The sequence below is a fragment of the Stegastes partitus genome, unplaced genomic scaffold, assembly GCF_000690725.1.
Source record: "Stegastes partitus isolate 25-593 unplaced genomic scaffold, Stegastes_partitus-1.0.2 Scaffold457, whole genome shotgun sequence".
NCBI lineage: Eukaryota > Metazoa > Chordata > Actinopteri > Pomacentridae > Stegastes > Stegastes partitus.
In genome coordinates this window covers 211,590-234,491 of record NW_007578188.1, presented here as the reverse complement: position 1 = coordinate 234,491, position 22,902 = coordinate 211,590, and the positions used below count along the sequence as shown (strand labels likewise).

Genomic DNA, 22,902 nt, shown 5'->3' with positions numbered 1-22,902 from the left:
GGCCCATCCAACGCTGCTTGCAGTTTTAATTATGTGATGGAATCTTTCTAATGATGTCTAACCAGTTTCAAATTTCAAATTTTGCATTAGCTAGACTTATTTATTCAGCTTTCATATTCCACCTACTCCATATACTGCTGCAGAGCTGTTCAGTTGATTGCTTTAAAATATGTATAAAACTGAGCTTGATTTTCCTGATTTTGACACAACACAATCACCCAAATCATTATTATCCTTTGCTGCTTTCAGAATACTCAACATGAGCTCAAAAAAAGCATAACCAGACTGGTGTAGAGACTCATTCTGACGCTTTCCTGTCGCACCACCATCAGGACACTGTTTCCACTTGATCACAGAAAATCTAAATGTGATGTTGAATTACCTGAAATGTGCTCAGCACATCCACACACTGAGGCACTAGCTGATCTACATGATGCCTCGTTTTCAAGTGCAATGAAAGAGGCTTGTTAGTTATGGAAGAGTTGAACTGATGAGATTTTCGTCAAAACAGAGATCATTTACTGTGTCGACGCATCTGTTTAGATGGCACTTATTTAGATCAGCTTAGCAGCTGTGACTCAAAAGAAAACAACTGAACAGAATGCTTGAAATGAATTTGTAGTTATTTTTAGCTCAGAACAATTTTCACAGTTGACTAGAAATAGCTCAGTTAGTGAGCTTTCCTCGCCTTTGTTAAAGACAAATCAGTGCCTGTGTGATGCACATGTGCCTCCAGTCTGACCTCACCATACTCATATTAGTATATTTTGGCAAGAGCACTGTACATATGTAACATCAGTGTCATACAGTGTATTTCCCCTCATGGTATTGAACCCATGTACAATATTGTATTACTGCAGCTTCTGAATTCATCATTGTGTCAGTGATAACAAAGAATTACATCATCTTTAATATCTTAAATGTGGTTGCCTGGTGTTTGAGAAACTGAAGATGATTGACTGTCTATAATGCAAAGGTTCAAAGGTAAGAGTGTCAGAGACCTCTTCAGGCATGTATTTGGCCTCAAAACCTGTTCACATGAAAACCAGGCACATGTACATAATACAAGCTTAGAGAACAGCATTTGTGGAAAATCATCCTCTTGACGCAACATTTAGAGGTCTTTAACAGTCTTACCTTTGAAATTGTACTTGAGACAGTTCTCATCCAGAAACACTGACAGTTATCTCAAATTTTAAGAACAAGCAGCCATGAGTAAAGGCATCAAAGATTAAGTGTTCTGTTGCACATTGTTCTGTGTGCTCCAACACATGAACGCACCAGAGGGCTGTACTACGAAGCCAGACTAGTGGCTTATCAGCTATGTTGAGCCTGAAGTCAGAGTTTTCAGTGTCACAAAGGTGGTTCTCTTTTAACCTGCTAGATCTCCATGGTAACTGATGCTGTGGAGCGAGATTTCCACGGTAACTAATACTGTGTGGAGCTAACCTGGGGCCTGTACTACAAAGTAGGATTAGGGGTTAGCGAGGTAACGTCAGGTTAAATGCTGGGTTTTCGGTCCTACGAAGTGGTTCACTTCTTACCAGGGTACACACCATGGTAACTTATGCTGAACGGCGAACCTGTTCTGTAGCAGGTTATGTTGGAGATTGAGATCACTGGGTATTAAAGCACCGCCCACTGAAGGTCAGTTCTCTCCCGTAAAACCTCAGAAGGAGCAGAAAACGAAGCAGTTCACAACAAAGTGCATCACCGGCATTAATATCATCATTGGAGCGTTAACTGTGAGGGATCACTGAGGACTGTGAGGGTTTTTCGAGAATGGCAAAACAGCGAACAGCGCACCCCAATGAGGATTTCTGAGCTCCTGTCTTCCTTCATTCATTTTTTCCCCTGTTGGCTACAGGCAATGTCAAAGCTATTTCTTATTTTTTTCCATACCAATATCACCCCACAACAGTAAACTGATTTTAGCATTAAAGCTTGTATTTGTAGGATACGTTAATAAGCTACACCGCTTTGAATTATGTTTCTGTTTGTTCTTAATTTGTTCCCACGTCCTTTTTACACCGCCAGGGGGTGGAGGTGATCCTCCCTCTTCTGCCTGAAGAACAGCACCAACTCTGTTGTCTGTGAGGAGTTGAGTGCCAGGTTATTGAGGGAACACCAGGTAGTGAGTTTCAGGACCTCCTCACACAGTCTGAACTATTTCTGCATAGAATGATTTAAAACACATTTTAACAATAACTCCATGTCCACTTGAACCTATTCAGAGCGTCTCCCTTTAACCAGATCATTTCCTGACTGTTATTTATGAGCGATACAGATTCTCAGCTGACAGAATGTGTTTTATCTGTAAACATGCTGAGTCGTGCGTTACTCATATAAATGAATGAAGCTGTGTAGTTACAGCATCACACACTGTAAATATCACGTTGCCATGGGAGCCAGACGTGTATTTAGTTGGCGATTTAGAAATCCCATAAATATGTTTTTATGTTTTTTGCCCTAAGTTGGCTGCGATAGACTCCAGCCCCCCCGCGACCCTAGAGTGAGGATCAAGCGGTGTACAGATAATGGATGGATGGATGTTTTTGTGTTTGGCTCTGGACTGCAAGGTGGCTTGGTGGTTAGCACCATTGCCTCGCAGCAAGAAGGTTGTCGTTTGCATCCCGGTTAGAACGCCTAGGATCTTTCTGTGTGGAGTTTACATGTTCTCCCTGTGCAGTGTGGGTTCTCTCCGGGTTCTCCGGCTTCCTCCCACAGTCCAAAAACATGTTTAGGTTAATGGGTGATTCTAAATTGTCCGTAGGTGTGAATGTGAGTGTGCTTGGTTGTCTCTCTGTGTAGCCCTGTGATAGACTGGTGACCTGTCCAGGTGAACCTGCCTTCACCCTGAGTCAACTGGGATAGGCTCCAGCCCCCCATGACCCTAGTGAGGATTAAACAGTGTATAGATAATGGATGGATGGATGTTTGGCTCTGATTTGCTGTCAGGTCCATTTACTCTGCTGGTACTGCAGCTAATTGAAAATGGATAGAAAATTGATTCTTCTACTGGTGTTTATTACAGAAAATTACTTTGATTTGTCCATTATTAAAGTGATGTCCTGCATCATGGGTCAGTGTCAGACCTAAATGCACTTCAATACAAGATCATGCTTAAATATATGAAGTTTAAAGTTAAACTTTAACGTGCAGCTGTCAATTGGAAATAATCGGCTGCATTGGTAAAATTTTATATATTAACATGTTTAACAGTTTTCTACCAGCATTCCTGTCTTGCACCATTTGCAGTAGCGGCGCTTTTACTGCCATATTTTTTTATATAATCCTCATTGTTTGCCATTAAAACGTGTTGATTGAAGCAGCTGCACATCGTTTCATTTAGTGCAGAAGAAGTGTAGATACATGCCTCCTTTTATGTGAACAGAGTTTGAAACAGAAAGTCTGAGTTGACAAAGAAAGTTGAACCACCTTCATGATACTCATTATCCCTGATTGCGGCTTTTGTTTTTGTCGAGCCGGCTTACACAAAAGAAGGTTGGCTATGTCAAACTTGCTTCGTAGTACAGCCCTCTGGTTTTTATGTGCATGAGTTTTGAATCCAATTGAATGCCACACCTCTTCAAATAACTTCACCTGACACAATATGCTTGTACTGTATATCTTGTAGCATAGGCTTGAATGTAAGTTTAGTTGATGAGAAAAAAGCACTGAAAGCCAAAGCAGCAAAAGTTGACACCATAACAAAGTCTGATCATGTAAGCTGGGCTGTGCAGATCCCTGTGTGAGGAGCTGCTGTGACTGGTTGCTGCCACAGAGCTGCTCTTGGCAGTGCAGCACTGCCCACTTGTGGTGTAATGTTTGAATCTTCACTTGTCTCTGTGTCTTTTGTGTGAAGGGAAGTATCAGCAGCAGCATCCCAGCTGATAAATGAATGTCAGTATAATAATCGTTTTACTTTTATGAGCCACGTTGGGTTGTTCAGAAGCCAGATTCTTGTCTTTACTGTTGCCAGGTGTTTAACCTGTAATCTAGTGTTATGAAAAGTTGCTCTCACTTGCTCACTATGGGAAATGTAATTTATGAAAGAAAATATGGTAGAAAAGTTGCAAGAATTATTTAAAAATCTGCAAAAAAGTGAGGACTGCTTCAACTTGCAAATAATTGGTGTTTTTATTGTTTCTTCCCAAAGAATGTTGTAGCTGAAAGTCACCTTTTATTCTGTTTAGGAAAATACAAAATGTAAAATTGTACATTGTACACATATACTAATAAAACATTGCCTTTTCTTTTTTTTCTCCCCTGCCTTCGCCCTAAGTCGGCTGGGATAGGCTCCAGCCCCCTGCGACCCTAGTGAGGATTAAGCAGTGTATAGATGATGGATGGTTATAAATATTTGTATTTATTATTTTGTCCTTTCATTTTTGATGGACTGTTGTGGCCAGGGGTGGAGGAAGGACAGAACGTATAGACCAACTGTTTGTGGAATGTTTTGTTTGATGAAATAGAACATACAAATAAAAACGCAAAAAACAGGACAATTTTACAGTGATTAAGTGTTTAATTATCATTATTGTATTAACCCAGCATGCTAGGTATAAAAACAATGTATGTCTAAATAAATATTATGATTCGGCACGTTTAAAAATGGACACTGAATCGCTCAACATCAAAGGGCCTTGACAGTCAAAATCTGATAAACATCTGACTGGTATATTTTAAAAGCGAGAGTTTTAGGTGTTGACCTCATATTGATGAAAATAGAGTAATATCTTGTAAGCATTTTCTTCTTTTTTTTTGTATCTTTCACTGTACGTTTAAATGGCTGCGAATGTGGCTCATTCAGTGAAGAAGCTGCCTTGTACTACTATGACTAAAACTACTGTGGCAGTGCTTCTGCTTGATTTCTGTCCCATTGAATTTTGTGTAGTTGCCGTTGACATTTTTTTAGCGCTGGTTCAGCTGACTCATAGTTTTAAGGATGCTGTTAACTCTCTAATGTACAGTTTTGATTAGGAGGATGTAAAAATTTCAGTCTATGCTGGATCTCCCTCCAGCTTGGTGGTGAAAGCACAGAGCCTGACTGTGTTTTACAATTCTCCCTAACATCAAACACTTTCTGTCTCCTACCTGAAAATATTCCAGCAAGTAGTTCCATCTTGAAAAAACAACAGTGAGCACTTACCAGTCTTAACAGCAGGACTTCTGTTTCCAGTGGGTGATGTGCTCAACGTGTAGAGGTGTCTTGGAACTAGGCAACTGATATTTAAAGCACCTGTGTATCACCTTTTACTATTTATTTATATCTCTCTGTAGGATCTTCACATCAAGATCAAATTACAAATTAAGGCAACAAAAGAAAAGATGTTTTTCTCGATGGAATGGAAATGTTCCGATTATCATGGAATGAAACACTGGACATTAGCTCTGTGTGGTTTCCTGATCTCTCTCAGTAGACAAAAGAGAGGATGAGGCCATAAATTTGGGGAGGAAGTAACTCTAGGCTATTGTTCTTTGGATGTTGATGTCTAAACACATTGGTAGAGTGACTATAGTTTCAGTGTGTGACTTGTGTTTGCTGTGTCCTCATATCACTGATGTGTCCCACGTGTGGTATTGCTGAAGGACTCCAGTGTCTCTATTCACAGTCCCATGCTGCTGTGTCCTCTTTTTTTATCATTCTATTCATCCTGCTTCTCTTTGTCTCTGTCTCTGTTCTCTCCCTCTCCCCTAAAAACAGTCCATCAGTTCATGTTCTGTCTTGGAATGAATATGTGAGAAAAACATTGAATTGGAGATGGCAGCGTGTATTGACCTACCTGTATAGCTCAGCAGAGCTTTAGCCTCTCTTAGCTTGTTCAAACAAAAATGGTAAATGTTGTCATACATGAAAGTTTGCTCCTTTTCTTTTTCTGTGGTCATAACAAGCTGCATGTTTTAGGATTTTGGTCATTTGAAGATGTCACATTGGGCCATGTGTCACTATTTTCTGCCATTTTATAGGTCTAATGAATAATGATCTAGTCAATAGAAAATCTTTTGCAAAAGCAGCAGAAGGATATGTGTAAGGAGTTGAGCAACAGTGATACTGCAGAGTGTCAGACATGGTTTCTGTGGAGTTGGATGAGTGACCTGACAAGGAGAAGCAGCCGCCATGCTACACCCTAGTCTAGTAGAAGTAAAGGAATGTCTGCGGTAGTTTTGTGATTTGTTGTGGAGGTTTTTACAATAGTATGTTCATTTGCAAAACTGACTGTATGATGAGTTTTGAGAAAGTGAGCTGTGCTGTTTTCTCCAGTGACATGATCTAGTCTTCTTTGTCCGTCCTACGGCAGTTGTCTGTTCTCTGTGTTCTCCTCCTGTCCTTCATCGCTGCCTGTTTGGCCGTCTCCTCTCTCTCTGTCTGCGTCTTCTCCTGTTAGACTGAGATTCTAGCTGACAATTCTTCATTTACCTTGTTCTCTGCTTTGCTCTTCTTCACACTCATTGTCTTGTTCCTCCTTTCGTAAGCCCTCGTTCTCCCTAAACGTAAGCACTCACTTGTGCTCAACTGCAGAACATTTATAAGTTTACAGCTTATGTAACTAAAGTGGGTGAGTTCGTGGGTTAGAAGCTTGGAGCTTTTTAAAAAGTGTTGTATGTTTTATGGAATAAGAATGTTTTCCATTTCCAAAATATTTACTGATGCCATCTAACAACATTCAATTCAGTCAGCACACTTTAGTTTCAGTATTTCTTTAAAAATGTTGCAGACTCACCTGATTTTCTCTAGCAATAGTGGTGCTTGAAGACCCAAAATCTCCTCAAGATATGAGGTGAGGTAAGAAATTCCAAGTTCTATTCAAAAGAATGAAAGAAAAGTAATTAAGCTTGTCTCATTTCATTTTGTAGGAAATGATGAGTTACTACAGTGATCTTGAATAAGGTGTCCTGGAGAAAAACCCTGGAAATTAGTTTTCTACAGTAAATGAGCTGACATGTTAGCCTACTAATGAGCAAGCCTGCTACCTAGTGAATGGTTTTTAGCCCATTTATTGCACTATTGTGTGTCTTTTAATAAGTGGTAACTGGCAGACCACACTGTAACACACTGATGAGTCATGTTTAAGCATCATTAGTGACAATGGAGACTGTGCCCCAGGGCAGGACTGGAACTAAAGGTGACGTCAAACTGTCTTTTTTAATGTGAGCGCATGAAATGGTCTGTGTCTAAATATACACAGTGTGGACTAGAAGAACTGACTCATTGATAGATCTCATTTTGGTCCAACCGAGTTATTGGCTGGCTGATAAATCGATTATAGCCCTTTTTAAAATAATCATCATCAGCTGGAGTTTTGCCGATTAAACGCCAATATTTTCTTAATTTCTCATAAAACAGTAAATGCTGTTAAGTATCACAGTCGCGCAGAGTGCTGTCATTGCGCCTTTTGTCCACTAGATGGAGCTCTGACTCCATTTAATCCTTCAGTCCTCACCGCTGTCTTCTCAGTAGTACAGGAGTAAGCTACAGCCAGGCAGCATTACAGGAGTGGGCTGAGCGGAGCTACTGACGGATAAGTTCAGAACGACTTTGTGACAATAACAGTGACTCAACATGTCTCCTGTTTCACTTTAACTCTCTTTGCAATGTGTCATGACGACTGACGCGTGCTTGTTAGGTAGGTCGGTCATGCTTTTCATGTTACGTTGCATCACTAAAGTTGTGCTAACCTAGCTTAAGTTACTCCCTGTCTGTTTATGTTAGCAATAACATTGCTGTAGTTATGCCAACCAAGCATAGCGATAGCTTAAAAGCCAGTAACTGTAGCCACTGTAGAAATAACGTAAGTGTACAAAATTTGTGAGAGTACAGAATGACCGATCATCACTCTGTCAGCTGCGTGTTGAGGCTCATTGGGGAGGAGCAGAGCATAGATAGATAGATAGATAGATAGATGTCTGTCTTCAGCAACCGTCATGATGTCATGTCACTCTGAGTTTTACTTTGTCAGAAATACGATAAGGTGACACAGGCTGTAACAGCAACTCACTGTATGTTGTTATGGAGTAACATTAGTGTCAGACTATTTGCAACCATTATATATGTAAACTGCAGCTCTGTCAAAGATGACATGTTTTGACATCTGAGAAAGGCGTGCATCAGAGGGCTGCATAAATAATGTTCTGCCAGTAACTTCACTCATTATGTTGCTTATATACAGCATCCACCTATGGTCTAAACCTAAAGATAAATTCATCAGTACAACTGGTAGCTATATTCATGCATGCTCCATAGAAAGAAAAATGCACAATGCAAATTTAAAATAAAATACCCCACATCACAGACATATTTACTACGCCGGCAGTTACCCGAGAGAGAAGGAAGCACAAGCAGTACGAACGTAAACAAAGGAGGAGGAACAGAGCTGGGATCAATACTAAGCTAAGGGCTAACCCCTCCAGACCGGCAGGACCGTCCTCCTGCTCTCCAATGTCCGCTCCCTCGACAACAAGCTGGACGAGTTACATTTGCTGAGAGAAGCCCGCAGAGTGTGGAAAGACTGCTGTGTGTTTGCTTTAACAGAAACATGGCTCCATGAAAACATCCCAGACGGCCATACAGCTGGAGGAGATGACATTGTTCCGGGTGGACAGACAGACAGCTAACTCTGAACTTTTCCAGAGTTGCTGCAGGAGCAGGACACTGAACATTGTCAGGGACTCCTCACACCCTGTCCATAAACTGTTTAAACAGCTGCCATCAGCCAAACGTTAACGGAGCACTGAAGGAAAAACCTCCAGACCAATCAACACCTTCAACAGCTAAACAAATACTAAAAAAGTATTGTAAAACAGTAAAATGTTCTGCCTGTAATTCATATCTTTGGTATTGTAAGCGTTAAGGGACCAAAAAAGTAGCTATTGTATTCATTTTATATTTTTTTTAAATTAATCCGCCAATTAGTTAATTATCAGATTTTTTTTCTGCCAAATATCGGAATCGGCATCGGCCTCAAAAATTCCATATCGATCAGTCCTAGATTTAATCGCTGACTTTGATTGCGTGTGCTTTGGTGGTAGCTGCTTTGACTCATATACCATGAAGTGAATGTGAGTCAGACAGCCAGCAGTCTCATACTCAGGGCATAAAGAATCAGGGCAGAGCAGATGCATATTCTCCTCTGACTCACACATCACGTTATGTTATTGTTGTCCTGGCTCAGATCCTCCAAAACTGTGTTGAGAGTGCACATGTTGGTCAACATGCCTTTTCTAGAATCAACAGTCCTCAAATCGAGGGGCACGCACAGTGGTGCTAGAATGATGTTAAAGTGTAGTGGTTTGTTCTACAGTTGAAATATAAGTAACTAAAAGAAAGCTGAAGACTGAAAAAGGAACAATCACAAAAGAGAGAAGGAGTCCCGTGTTAAGCGCTGTGAGGTGACGTGTTGTGAATTGCTGCTATAGAAATAAAATGGAAGTGAGTTGAGTTGAGTTAGGAGAGAATAGGAAAGAAAAGTGAAGGCCAGAGGAGGGCACGAGCTGAAGATACGGAGGCTGCTGAATGATGTTTGCATGGCTGTCAGCCTCTTTCAAGCACCTCCACATCCAGCTTCTCCCTCTGTATCTTCATTTTCCTTTTCTCTCACTGTCTGTCTTTTTTGTTGCGCTCGAATGTCAAAGAAAAGGGAACTGAGGAACTGACAGCACTGCTAGAGCTGTTTGTGGAGGGTTAGAGGAGGATGGAAACACACACACACACACACACACACACAGAGCCTGGTGTTCGCATATAGAGTTATTCGTCAGGCACAAACATTAATGCAAGTTGGCAGCTCGTTGTAATCTGTTTTGGGCGCTCAGACATCAGCATGGAAATCAAATTCTGTTATTAAAAGACCCTCAACCACATGCTTATTTACACTTGTTCACCATTTTGCTTCATGAGTTTATGTGTAAACTGGGGCTGTGCTTAACATATAGTAATCCCACACACCACCACTCACTCTGGTCTAACCTAGATGCAGTGCTCATCCCTACAATGGTCTTTATTGTCTTTCAATTATTCACATGGTTAACTAAACTAAAGATTAAATAATTTGGTAAATGTGTTGTTGTCTTCCCGCTGTGTGTAAAGAGAAGTTTGATATGAATCTTGTGTCTATGTGGTTTTCCTTGCACATCATAGAAGCACTTTCCAAAATCACTTCCCTCATCCACCACACAACACCCAGTCTATTGTTTGCTTTCTCTGCTGCCTTGTTGTCATTTTTGCATCTGCAAAGTATTGTGCATTGTAAGATTGTTAGCAAAATTGGTGCACATGCCATGAAGCATTCAAAGGTACTATGTAGTGCAAAATTTTAGACTTTGAAGTGCTATTTTAGAAAAAAACGACCAATCTGGCTACATCAATAATTCACCAACAAGCATAATAATGAACATGTTTGTCATGTATGTTTAGTCCATTCATTTATTCATGCTACAGGCATTGATGGGGCTATTTTTAATTTCTTTGCCTCTGTGTTTTCTTCTTATGAAGGTTAAAGGACACAGCTGTTATTTTCTCTGTCCAACCCTTACACCTACACTATGTGGTGCCCCGCTGACACTTGATGCCACTGTCCTATTTCCGCCCCTGAAATATCACTTTATTTTCTACTCGGTTCCTGCTTGTAGATTGCCGTTCCCGTAGCAACCTCTTGTGTGCATAGACCATGGATGAGGAGAGTTTAGTTTAGTAAAAATATCCCAACCTATATGAGCCACAGCACTGTGATTTCTAAGAGAATAATAAAAAAGATATGGCCGGCTATAGTGTTGCTCTGAAGATTGGCTTCTCATTTGACATTTGTAAGTCGCAGGTGCCAACATGACTTTAAGCTAATTTCTGCATGTTTTTTGAAAACATTCTCTCAACATTTGTTTGCTGCTGACAAGCTGTTGGGCGATGCTTCCCGTTTGGTGCTGGGTGCTAAGGGCTGCAGCAGTGCCATTTCAGCTTTGGAGCTGAACATAAGCCAAGCTGATGCATCACACGCTTTTATTAAAGTGCAAGAAAATCAATCCTTGTTTATGTTTAAAATATTGCAGATATTTTTACAGAGACTTTTGTGCAACTTTAAAAATTCAGTTTGGGTATTTCATCTTAAAGGTTCTAAAAGGCAGATTCATTTCCAGCTGCAGACTTGGACTCAGTACGGTAGACTTGCACAGGCTTCTGTTCATGCTGTAATCTGCACAGACATGTCCCACACATGCACACAAGAAAATATGATGGTGACCTCCTGACGAAGCAGCTTTTTTATTGTCTTTGGCTGAACCACATGACAAAGTCTAAAGGAGAAAACACTCAGAGGATGTGGAATACATCATAGTATAAATATGGTGCGCAAAAAGAGCAATAGGTTTACTGTCTTTGTACATGTATTGTCAGTGCTTGCTGTACAAACAGTTGCACAGTCTCAAATTTTGGGCTTTGGGCAGAGGGGTCACATGGGAATCATAATTTTTACACAGACCACAGACACAAAAACAATGGACTGGCCTTTACACAAAGCTAGACTAACCATTTTTCCAGCTCCATCAACATATCTAGCACACAAACATAAGCGCTGATGTAATCTCTTGTTTGTGACCTCTTCATCTCTATTGGATAGTAGAGTAGTTAAAAAAGAACAACTTTGTGGCTACATATATACTCAAGGTGCTATGAATGCCTGGTCCTGGTTTGATAGCAATATGTGGAACCAAACAGAACATTTCAGAAGCTGGAGCCAGGAATGTTGTCACTTTTGCCTCGTTGTATTTCCTCTGTCCATCTACTCATAGATTTATCAGGTATTAGTTTTGGAACTACACATAGGCCACAGTGTCAGCGTATACCCTGAACAGTGATAGCAGCATCAGCCACCAGGCTGTGAGTGTAAAAGGAGCTGACAGGAAGACCCAGCACACCACAGCTCTGTGCTCCACCAACAGGCTGAGCTATGTAGCTAAAGGATGAGAGGAATGTGACTGAGAGAGGAAAAGAGAGAGAGTGAGAGTGCAGGGATGTCAGCAAATAGACCCAAGGGAGAGAGAGAGAATGAAAAGAGAGAAAGGCATGGCAGGGTTGAGAGGAGGGAGGACTATACTTAGACAGCAGTAAAGATAGTCAGCCACAGCCAATGCTGCGCTGTAGTGCCAGCATGGAGGGGGACACACTGGATCTCTTATCAGCAGCGTGGGATTGTTTCCAGGGCTAGAATCTGCTGTGACAACAAACTGCCTACTAAGCTCAACTGGTCCAGGGACACAATTCAACTGGATTTGTTTTTGAAATCCAGAGAAACGCTAAAATTTAGCCAATCTACACATCAGCAGCAAAATTCTACTTCAGTGAAATGAATGTGTTTTTTCTGACATGGGACCATTTCACTGTGAAAGCTTTGAAGAAGACCAGTGGAAGTTGGAGAGGATTGTCTGCTGCTGCTGCCATTCTGGCCACCCTGGGACTGACACTGTTGTTAATGCTGAAGCAAGAATTATATCAAACGAAGAACCCCTCATCTGCAACTGTGAATTGGACTAAATGAAAGGGGACAGAAGGCAAAAAAAGAGGTCAAGAGTTTCTGTTGTGATCACAGGAATTTGCCCTAAATTTCAAAGACCCAGTCACTCCTAGGAAAAAAAGAGGACTAACTCAATGCAACACAGTAGAAAACTGTACAAAATATAACAAATGAAGTGTAATCCATTGCAAAATGGGGTGCTTTCCTTGGCTTTGGATTTGATCATCATGGATTGACCACCTATCTTTCAAATCTAAGAAGCATGATTCAGTGAATTACCTAAAGGAGGATATACACAAATGATGAAGGTGAAGCTAAATCCCAAAACAAGGATTACAAATTCACGCATTAACGACTTGGGCTTCTACAGATACATTTCTGAAGGTGACAATTGCATAGTTGACTCACTGCGCAAGGGTGCGTTTTCTGTTCATGTACCCTTAATTGTTGCTGCTGGCCACAATGTTTAAAACAGAGATTGTGCAAAGGTGACAACATATCTCGGTCGTGGGCTCTGAAGCCGTTTGACCTCTGCCGTGTGTTAGTGTGTGTTTGCTCCACAGACAGTTCATCTTCGTACAAGGTACGAGGTGCTATGCTGAGAGTATCAGGTGTTGCACCAGCTCCATCAGGCCACGAGTGGCGATTTCAGTGTTCTGTCGGGGTGGACTGTAGTGACGCCGAACCTCGGTGTATTTGGCTGGCAGTTTTAAGAGGTGTTTCACCTCTTGCCTCCCCCTGCCCCACTCCCATCGCATCACCAAGAAGACGGGGCTCGCGGAGGGTCATACAGCGCCATCGCCTGTCCTGGGTAATTAGTCCTACTGCCAAAATGCAATACTATTAACTGTAAAATACCTTTAAGTTTTACAGTATTTTACCAAAGAAATTTTCTAATCAGGCTGAAGAAAAAGAATCTCATCAAACTGTGACTGTTGTGGGACATGATGTCATTGAGTTAAAAGGCAGACTAATGCAATTCTTGTAAAATGAGTTGGTCTTGAAGAAGAGGTGTCCCACCATAGTAATTTACCAAACCATCACTGTAGGTAATTAAGGACCTGATGCTCCATTTTCAGCTCACAAAATGTAATTTTTAGAAGATTTTTGAGGCTTTTGTCAGCACATGCTTTATATCTTTTGACTTGGTCAAATTCTGGCCATGTTATATGATCTACTTGAGGTACAAATGGTTTGGAAGGAGGTGCCAGGAGCTGAGCGTTCACCTACGTTCACCTACGTTCACCTACCTTTTTGCAGTTGTGTGGTGGAGTGTGTCCGTATGAGTCAGTGTTACGAATGCAGTAGAGGATGTCAGACGAGGCAAGAAGAGACAAAAGCACTGTAGTCTTTTTGTTGGAGAAGTTGTGAGATGCTGAAATGCAAATGTAATTATGGGCCAGAAAACCAAAACAATAAGCTGAGACACCTTAAAACATTCTGCAGAAGTAAAGGAAACTGTAGATTAGATAATATGTCATTACAGGTCCTTTTTCAGTACACATAGTCATTTGATGCATTGCCTATATCTAAGTAATCATTAGCGCTTCTTTACAGTCATATTACTTGCTTAATATACTGACTGTATGCTCTCTTACTGGTGAAATGGGGCTAGCAGCTGGAAAAGCCCTCCAGTGGCAAACACCTGACTGACAAAAAAATATAATCGAGTCTTGATATTAATTATTTTCCATGTTGTACAAATCTGTAGTGTTAAATGAAGGAGTCATTGCTTGAGTAAAACAACGCTAGAAACATGTGAGCTGTCAGTTCTGGATATACATTTTCTTCCTCTGTTGTGCTGTTTTCTGTGCAGCCAGTTCAGTATGCTGGCCAAACTGTTGTGTTTGTCTGTGTTCCGTCGATCTGTGGCTTGACTACAGCTTTAAAATACGACTATGGCTGTTGTGATTCTGAAGGGTTTCCATCTTCAGTGTGGTCTGTGACCGTCATTGACCATCCTTGCCTACGATGCAACTTCCTTGGCTATATCTCGGGGAACACAAATTTATGCAATTGCTATTAACTTTACCCAAGTGTCAGACAGTGCAAATGGCCGCAGCATGTGGTATTCAATTCATTCAAGTGTGTGAGTGTGTTTGTTATGCCATGTCTCTGTGCCTCCTTTAGCTGTTACGTAATGTAGCACTGAGGGGGCCTGTTGACTAGCTAGCAGAGGGGAAGGGAGATGAGGCTGATGCCTGCACTACGCACAGAGATGCATGAAGCTTTATATAAAATGTCGTGTGTATGTATACGTGGGTGTCTGTGGCTGTGTTTTTACATCATCTGTTCAAGAATGCATTAAGGATCACGGTGCTTCCATCACGCTTGTATGTCTGCTTGCATGCAGCTGTAGTGAGTGTTTTCGTGATCCAGCGTCTAGTATACACTTTGTGTAGAGTGTGAGCGTCGCTGCACAAAGTCCTGTCAGCTCGTATTATCTGATGTGTGTTTGCAGGAGGGGAGTGTTACTCTGCTTCTCTCTGCTCCACTCTGCTTTGGTCTGAATGTCAGATGAGCGCTAAATCATTACAATACTCAACTAATGTTTGACATTCAAATAGTAATTGTAATCCAGCAAGATTAAACAATTGGTGAGGCTGAGAGAAATCTATGCAAAGCCAGTGAGCAGCCACCACATGAATGATGAGCTGTGAGTCAGCACTAATGTCCTCAGAGAGTCTCCCACCCAGGCCGAGGGTTCAGGATCTGATAAGGACTGCTAACTAGGGTAAAGGGGGAAGCTAAATGTCATTTAATGTACATTGTACAAAAGATTGAATCACATTATACCATCGATTATAGTGGTATTATGTCCCTTGCTTGAATGAATTACAGAACGAAAGCTGGACGTTTTTACTGAAAGGAACAGAATTGGTTTAAGGCAGTCCTGTGTAGGAGAGACAGCTAAATCAATTATGTTAAGGAATATAACTTTCTGCACTATGTCAATATTCCTTTAATGGTTTGTTATGATGGTTTTTCTATGATAATATAGTATTAGCAGACTGGGGTGTTTGGCCAGTCATCTCTTCATGTCTAGAGGCAAGTATTAGTCTTGGAACAGAAAAATAACTGAGGCACAAGAGGACTGTTCTTTTTCTGGTGTGAAAACCATAAATAGCACATTGTTAAATACATTTTACATCAAATATATCTCATGATATAGCACATGCATGCAACATTAGTAAGCAAATAATGCTCACTGCAATCAATGTTATGCATTACCTTAGATTATATTTCTCTGACATCTAAGATAATAGTTTTTTTGTTGTGTGTTTTAATTCTCATTTTCCTAAAATCAATAATTCAAAGAATATTAAAAAAAAAAAAAAAAAAAAAGTTACCTAATCGTAGTCATATAGTCCTGGTATGTTTTTCCAGTGTAACCTAACTAATAACATGTTACTACTAATCCACTGTTGCTTATTTGAATACCAGGTCCAATTTCAATAAAGAAGTAAAGTACAAATGCCTTATAGCCACCTTGATGCCACCGTATGTCGTGTCCAATTTATATAAAACCGCTTTCAGAATATGAAATCATCACTTGACATTGTACATTAGACTTTAATGATTTTCTAGCAACAGTGGTCCGTCCACAGCCAGCCAAAGGTCAGAAAACACCAACACTACACTTAGTCAAGTCTCCAGCAATACATCCAAGTTTACTGTATATAAAGATGGATGAACCCTGCATGACGTCACCTGTAGGTCTCCTGACAGCCACAGCAGGCCTTGTTTTCATCTCAGTGCAACTCGTTCTTATTACTTTATTTATTACTTACCCAGCTGAATGTAGAAGGCGTTACAGAATTCAGATTCACTTGCAGAAACCATCTTGCATCTCTTTTGGTTTGTCCATGTTGTCCTATTTGTTTAAATCGCATTAAATGTGCATCACATACTACACTATGAATTCACTAAAATAGTAAAGACAAGTTAACATACACAGACACTGGGTTGTCTAGCTGAGCACAGAGCTGTTACACAGGGAGCTGACATGAAACCACACTGTTCAATAAAACACACTCTGGCATGCTGCTGTTCCCTCCTGAGTGAGTGTGTGTGTGAGTAAAAGAGGCAGATGTCAAACATCTCACCTTTGACATCCACTCCTGTTAAATGTCACCTGTACAGGTGTCTGATAAGGAGGAATCTCACACAGCAGTGTGTCTACCAACTAGCACACACATGTGCACACTCACATATGATGACTTCATGCGTTTAGTCTTTGCACACCACAGTTCTCCAACACACCTGCAGCCACACACACACACACACACACACACACACACACACACACTGATCTGATGATGAGGACAATATATGTTATATAATACAGTAGAATTGGGTTCATTTGAAAAGTTTGAACAGTATATGACGTAAAATCCTTCAAATATTATTGCTTAGCACGTTACTCTGGTTTATATGGGTTAACTGGGTTAACTGGGTTTCCAGGAGAGCACTTATGAAGCTCAGTGTGGTGACTGGCTCTTGCCAGACTCCACCTAGAGCCAGCATCACGGTATGTCACCAGTGTGCTTTTGTACCATGCTGCTTCCCACCACTGGATGCTTGGGACTATGCAACGTCACGAGAGATGATTGACAGCTGCTCTCCAACAGGAAACCAACACAGGCTACTCCTTCCTGATTGGCTGAATGCTTTGTTCCTCGACTCTCAGCTACTGGATTTCAAAACAGACAAACATGGCACCTTGTTTGGAAACGCCCGGTTATATTCAGAAACATTTCCTGTGAGCACGTACCATTTTACTTTCTGCATCCATGAGTAAGTGCTTGATGTAAACTTTGTCATCTCCTGAGTCTGCACAGAACATCATAGGAATGCCTAGCAATTGTCAGTTTACATGCACTGATGCGGTTGTTTGCTGTGAGGTGGCGGCTCCTTTGTTGGCTTTGTCACACTACCAAAGTGATGGTAGTTGTTCTTCTCACAATGCAGGGTCTTGAGTGCAACCTAACCATCTTTTCAAACTGGCACCATCATTCTAGACAGGTCACATATGCATGCTTTGAACGGCCTTAAACACACACGTCAAACCTCCTGCTCACACTCTTGTTCTCACCTGACATGTGTTTATGTTGTGTGTGAGGAACAGATGTGATTGGTGTGCACCAGACACACACACACACACGCACACTCACACTCACACACTTCAGTTTCTCTTGAACCTAGCTAGATAAAGTTATAAATCCGAGTTCCAAATCGATTATTTACTATGTTTTATGAGAATCATACTCTAATTTATGATCCATTTTCCTTCAGTTAAGGGTGGCCTCCTTTTTTATGTGTGCTGATTTATGGAGTGTAGAAACCTTATTGCACCTACAAATAATGCAGAAATGAAGCCGAACTGATTGGCACCATCTTTGGAAAGTGTGTGTCTCCTCCCTGGTGCTCCTTGGAACTATTCTTAGAGGTGAAGGTTTTACCAAATCACCTCTCAAAAGGACTCTGTTTTCCACATCCTGTCTCAAGAAACACACTTCCTTTTGCTTTTGTAACTGGCTGAGTGGCTCATAGTGTTTATTTGTGTTGGATGTGCGTGCTTCTGTGTGTGTTGCTGAGAGTGGCATGTGTGCTACTGTGCACGCTGGTAAAGAGACAGTGTTTTTTCTTTACAGAATCCGTATTGCCTGGAAAGACATTTTTATAAGGGTTTCTTAAACTTGTAAAAATAAAAATTAATAACTAAGAAATGTTTTGGGAAGGACATTTTGTGACTGAAAAATAAACAATCGAAGGTACAGCATCAACATATGAGGTGTGTCAGAAAAGTTCCAGGACTGATGTCACAAAAGATATATTTCAAATCCAAACTACAAACGTCAAGTTTTCCCCTTCAAAGTAATCCCCCTGCAGTCTAACACACTTTCCCAGCCTTCTCTGCTACGCCGCCATGCATTCCTGGAAGGATTCCTCCAGGATCCTCCTCAGCTCCGTCGTCACAGCCATCTTGATGTCGTTCACGTCTTCTAAACGGGTCCCCTTGATGACCCACTTGAACATGGGGAAGAGGAAACAATCCCACGGAGCCACGTAGAGTGAGTAGGGAGGTTGGTCCAGCACGGCGATGTTCTTCTCAGCCAGGAACTGTGGGATGCTCAGGGCATAGTGAACAGACGTGTTGTCATGGTGAAGCAGCCACAACTGGTCCTGCCACAACTCTCACCTCTTCTCACTGAATGAAGCAAATGCTGCAGGATCTCTTTGTAGACGGGCTGGTTGATCATCTGAAGGGGAAAACTCGTAGTTTGTAGTTTGGCTTTGAAATAGATTTTTTGTAACACCAGTCCTGAAACTTTTCTGATACAAATGTATTTGTTTTTTTTTTGTTTTTAAAAAAAAAAAAAATCCTATTCAAATATAAAGATTTCTTCAGGACTGTCCTCTGTTTTTGTTTTGTTTTAGTAGTTTCTGACTCAGTTTTGCCAGTTCTGTCCGGAGGAATGGGCCAGAACTCATTAAACTATTGTCAGAAGCTTGTGGAAGGAAACCCGAAGCGTTTGACCCAAGTCATACAGTTTAAAGGCAACGCTACCAAATACTAAGGAAATGTATGTGAACTTCTGACTTTGAAGAAAGTAATAAAGAATTCTTTAAAAAATTCTCTCTCTCATTATTCTGGCGTTTAGCAAATAGAAATAATTTTGGTAATCCTAACTGACCTAAAGCAAGAAAAATTTAGTCTGATTTAATGTCAAGCAGTGAGGAAAAAAAGGTTATATGTCTTTTTATATAGTGTATGTAAACGTCTGGTTTCAACACACATTTATTATAGGCTTTTCTAACAACCTGCATGTAATAATGATAGTAGCAATGGCTCTATTTAGCTAAATGAAATTCCCTTAGTATTCATTTTATCTAGACCTTTACATCTTTTCTACTGTCACATTTAAAATTGTGTCATGGGCCTACAGCACACTTTGTAATAAGAGAAACTTCAATGGAATGCAACCATCATCAATGTTGTTCGATACACGTGGTTTTCCTGTGGTGACACATCAAAACCTGCTGTGAAATTAAAAAAAACGTAACCTTTCTCATGTTTTTAAACTTCATACTTTTGAATGAAGCAAACTGCAATATGTTATAGCTAAAAAGAAGTCGTATGTAATAATCATATGGTTTTATTCATTACATCATGTCCATGCATGGACTGAGTTTTTTTGCCTAACAGAATTTTGCTTTAGTTTAAGCAGAACACTGAAGCTGCTCTTGCACCAGCTCATCAGCTTCTTCATTTTACTGTGTTACTGCCCCAAGCTAATGTTCATGCTGTGTATAAACCCGAGTTTCCAGAGGCATGTTTAACCTACAGAATATCTGTAATAAGGTTAACCAGTATGTGGTTTAGCATCTCAGTTTTTCTCAGCTGTGTTGGAGGGTCTGCTGTGTGTTTGTAACACTGGTGTAAATGTCAGCTTCTCAACCCTGTGGAAATTTCACTGAATGTGAATATGTGTACCCCCTTTGTCTATTGTTCATCTGCTTTTCCAGATCTGTGTTTATAAGCCCTAATAATTTCCTGTTGTTCCATGACAGTTTTTTATAGACATATATTTTTAACTCTTCTATTGTTAGCTGGATGAAATAGATGTGATTATAGGTGAGGCTGTTGGTGAAAATAGAGCTTCCTCTTTGGAAAGAGGAAGTCTCCAAGAAATTCCTCCAGTGGAATTCTGCCCTAGTCAGACCTGGGCAGAGCCCCTATTGAATGGACAGCATACACCCACTTACATTTCCTTTGAATGTATTCAACTGTGGCTGAAAACACAGCCGCACCAGTCCAGTGGAGATCCCTGACAATGCTACTTGCAATGTACTTTAAGGTTTGCATGGTAGTGTTTTGCCAGTGTCCATTTCCCACCAAGAGGTAACAGGAAAGCTAAGTGTGACTTGTACTAACAATTTGCTTCATCCTCTCTGCTCCACAGGCTAAAGGGCGGAGAGATGGCATGGTGTTGTCCAATGAAAACAGGCGCCGGCCGCTGTCGTCAGGTGAAGTGGAGGGTATGTCGTGGCAGGGCCCACGAACCATTTTTCTCCAGAAAAACTCACAGGGATTTGGCTTCACTCTGCGCCACTTCATCGTTTACCCACCAGAGTCCTCTCTCCACAGCGTCAAGGTAACAGGCTGTTCTTGAGGGAAGCACTTTGACCAGGGGCCTCTAAATGTTTGAAATTTGACCCTTTTTTACGTTCAAGTTCTTTTTTCTAGCTGTTCAAAGGTGTACAGAATTCAAAGAATCATAGACGCAGCTAAATAAACACAATATATCCCTATCACATTCCTGCTCCAACAGAGCCCCTTCCCTGTTGTAGTGATATTGTGCCATTTAGCTATCAATCTGAGTCGATTTCATAAATGATAACATCTAAATGTAAATATACATAAGTAAACGCAGGAACTCTGTCAGCAGTGTCTTGCAATTGTTGCCACTAGATCTGCCATCAGATCTGAATGCCATTCCAAGCCTTTGTCAGTGTTACACCACATGAGAAAGGCTCCAGATGGTTTGTTTTTTTCTGCCTTTTTTGTTGTGATCTTTATTTTCTATGCAGATGTGCTCTACTACAAAACCATCCCAATCATTCACGAACCATTCATTCTTTCTAAATTAAGTCACAAAGTAATTTGATGGAAATTTCTGTTGTCTTTCCAGTATGTAACGCAGAAAAACACATTACCACAACGTCACTTTTTCCTGCATTGTGCAGCCCTAATGGCTAGAAAAAAATTTCAAATACACCTACCCGCACTCCAAAGCTTCCAATCCTGTTTCCAGTTTTTTATGCTAAGCAAAGCTAATTTTCCAGCTAGGTTGCTCAACACAGAATTAAAGCTGCTATCGATTTTCTTGTCTCATTCTTTTCGAATTGAACAAATAAATGAGTGTACCCTAGAATACTGAACCAATGCTGTGCACGTTTAATTTTTCAGTTCTTTTAATTTGGAGTTTTGGTATGCGCATACTGCATTATTTCCATGTTGCTTTGCCAAAAAGCTGTTCAGGAGAACCAAATTCTGCAAACATCAGACATGGTTGATTGTGTACTTTCAAGATGTTGCATTTAAGCTACAAGCCGTTGACCATTTTTCTACGGTGATACAGACCCCACAGCTACCCACACCACTGTAGACAGCATGGTAGCATGTCTCAGGCCTGGAGTGATGTCCATGTTGTGTAGCAGAGCAGCAGAGCTTAGCCTACATGCACTGCCCTTTGTGTGTCCAGGTTAGGAATGAGCTAACTCAGCAAAGACCAAAGCGTCCACATAGACCCATTGACCGACAGTGAGACAGGCAGTCAGACTGACAGGGAGTCAGTATGTCAGTCAGTAAGACACTATATGAGACACTCTGACAAATTGAAACCCAGTCATGCAGTAGAGTCAGCTGGAGCCAGGCAGACTGGACTGACAATGTGAGCTGAGCAGCGCCCACCTGTGGTCACCTCTAACACGTGCTCTGTGTTTCCCCTGCAGGATGAAGAGAATGGAAACACAACGGGAAAAGGTGAATGTTTAATGTTTCTGCTCAATCAGCAACACATTGTCTTGTCGTGTTCTGTTTTATAATGTACAGGATAGGTGTGTGGGATGGAGCTGATACAACTTTGTGGGCTTCACTGCTATTTTCATCCAAGGAGACATTTTCTAATCTTGGCTTATATATGTACATGTGCTTCTATATGTGTTTCAACAGGTTGTCAGTGGTCTCGCTTGGAGCCAATGGACACCATCTTTGTGAAGAGTGTCAAAGAAAATGGTCCTGCCCACCAAGCTGGACTGTGCACAGGTAGCAGACACTCATATGAAAAACAAACCAAATAAACTCTGCACTAAAAAACATATGTGTCCTTGGGTAAGAAACTGAACCCTATGTTGCTTCCAATCACAAGCAAACATGTTCACTTTTACAATTTATGTTTTTAGCTAATTGACATCACTTTTAGAATTTTTTTTTTCACTTTGACAAGACTGTTTCTGTATAATCTTGTGAAGTCAAATTAAATTGCCCATGATTCCATGCTGGAAAGTGATAAAAGGGCAAAACTTACAAGGAGGATGGATTTTTTTTTTTTAATTGACACTGTAATTATAACAACATACATACAACAACTGATGGGACCTGTTTTCAGTTGGCTGACCTAGTCCTTGAATATATTTTCATATTTCCACATGAAAAACATCCCAAAACTCAGCCTGGATAAGCAATTGTAAGCTCAATATAGACAAGCTTGGGTTTTTTGTGATCAGAGACACAGGGGAAAACTGTGAAATACAATAAGTTCCCGTCTCCTCCTCAACAGGCCAGAGTGAGATCTGAAAATATTTGATTGAACAAAACTGTGAACTATTAAGG

General features: G+C 40.8%; 1 protein-coding gene across 4 annotated transcripts in view; it reads left to right on the top strand.

Moving 5' to 3' along the window:
• LOC103360661 (rho GTPase-activating protein 23-like) overlaps positions 1-22,902 on the top strand; it is an 86,134-nt gene that overhangs the window by 35,599 nt on the left and 27,633 nt on the right. For all 4 annotated transcript variants that reach the window (XM_008286506.1, XM_008286508.1, XM_008286507.1 and 1 more), the window contains exons 2-4: positions 20,471-20,662; positions 22,023-22,053; positions 22,243-22,335. In XM_008286506.1, the coding sequence (XP_008284728.1) occupies positions 20,471-20,662; positions 22,023-22,053; positions 22,243-22,335 (316 nt within the window). The remainder of the gene's footprint in view (positions 1-20,470; positions 20,663-22,022; positions 22,054-22,242; positions 22,336-22,902) is intronic.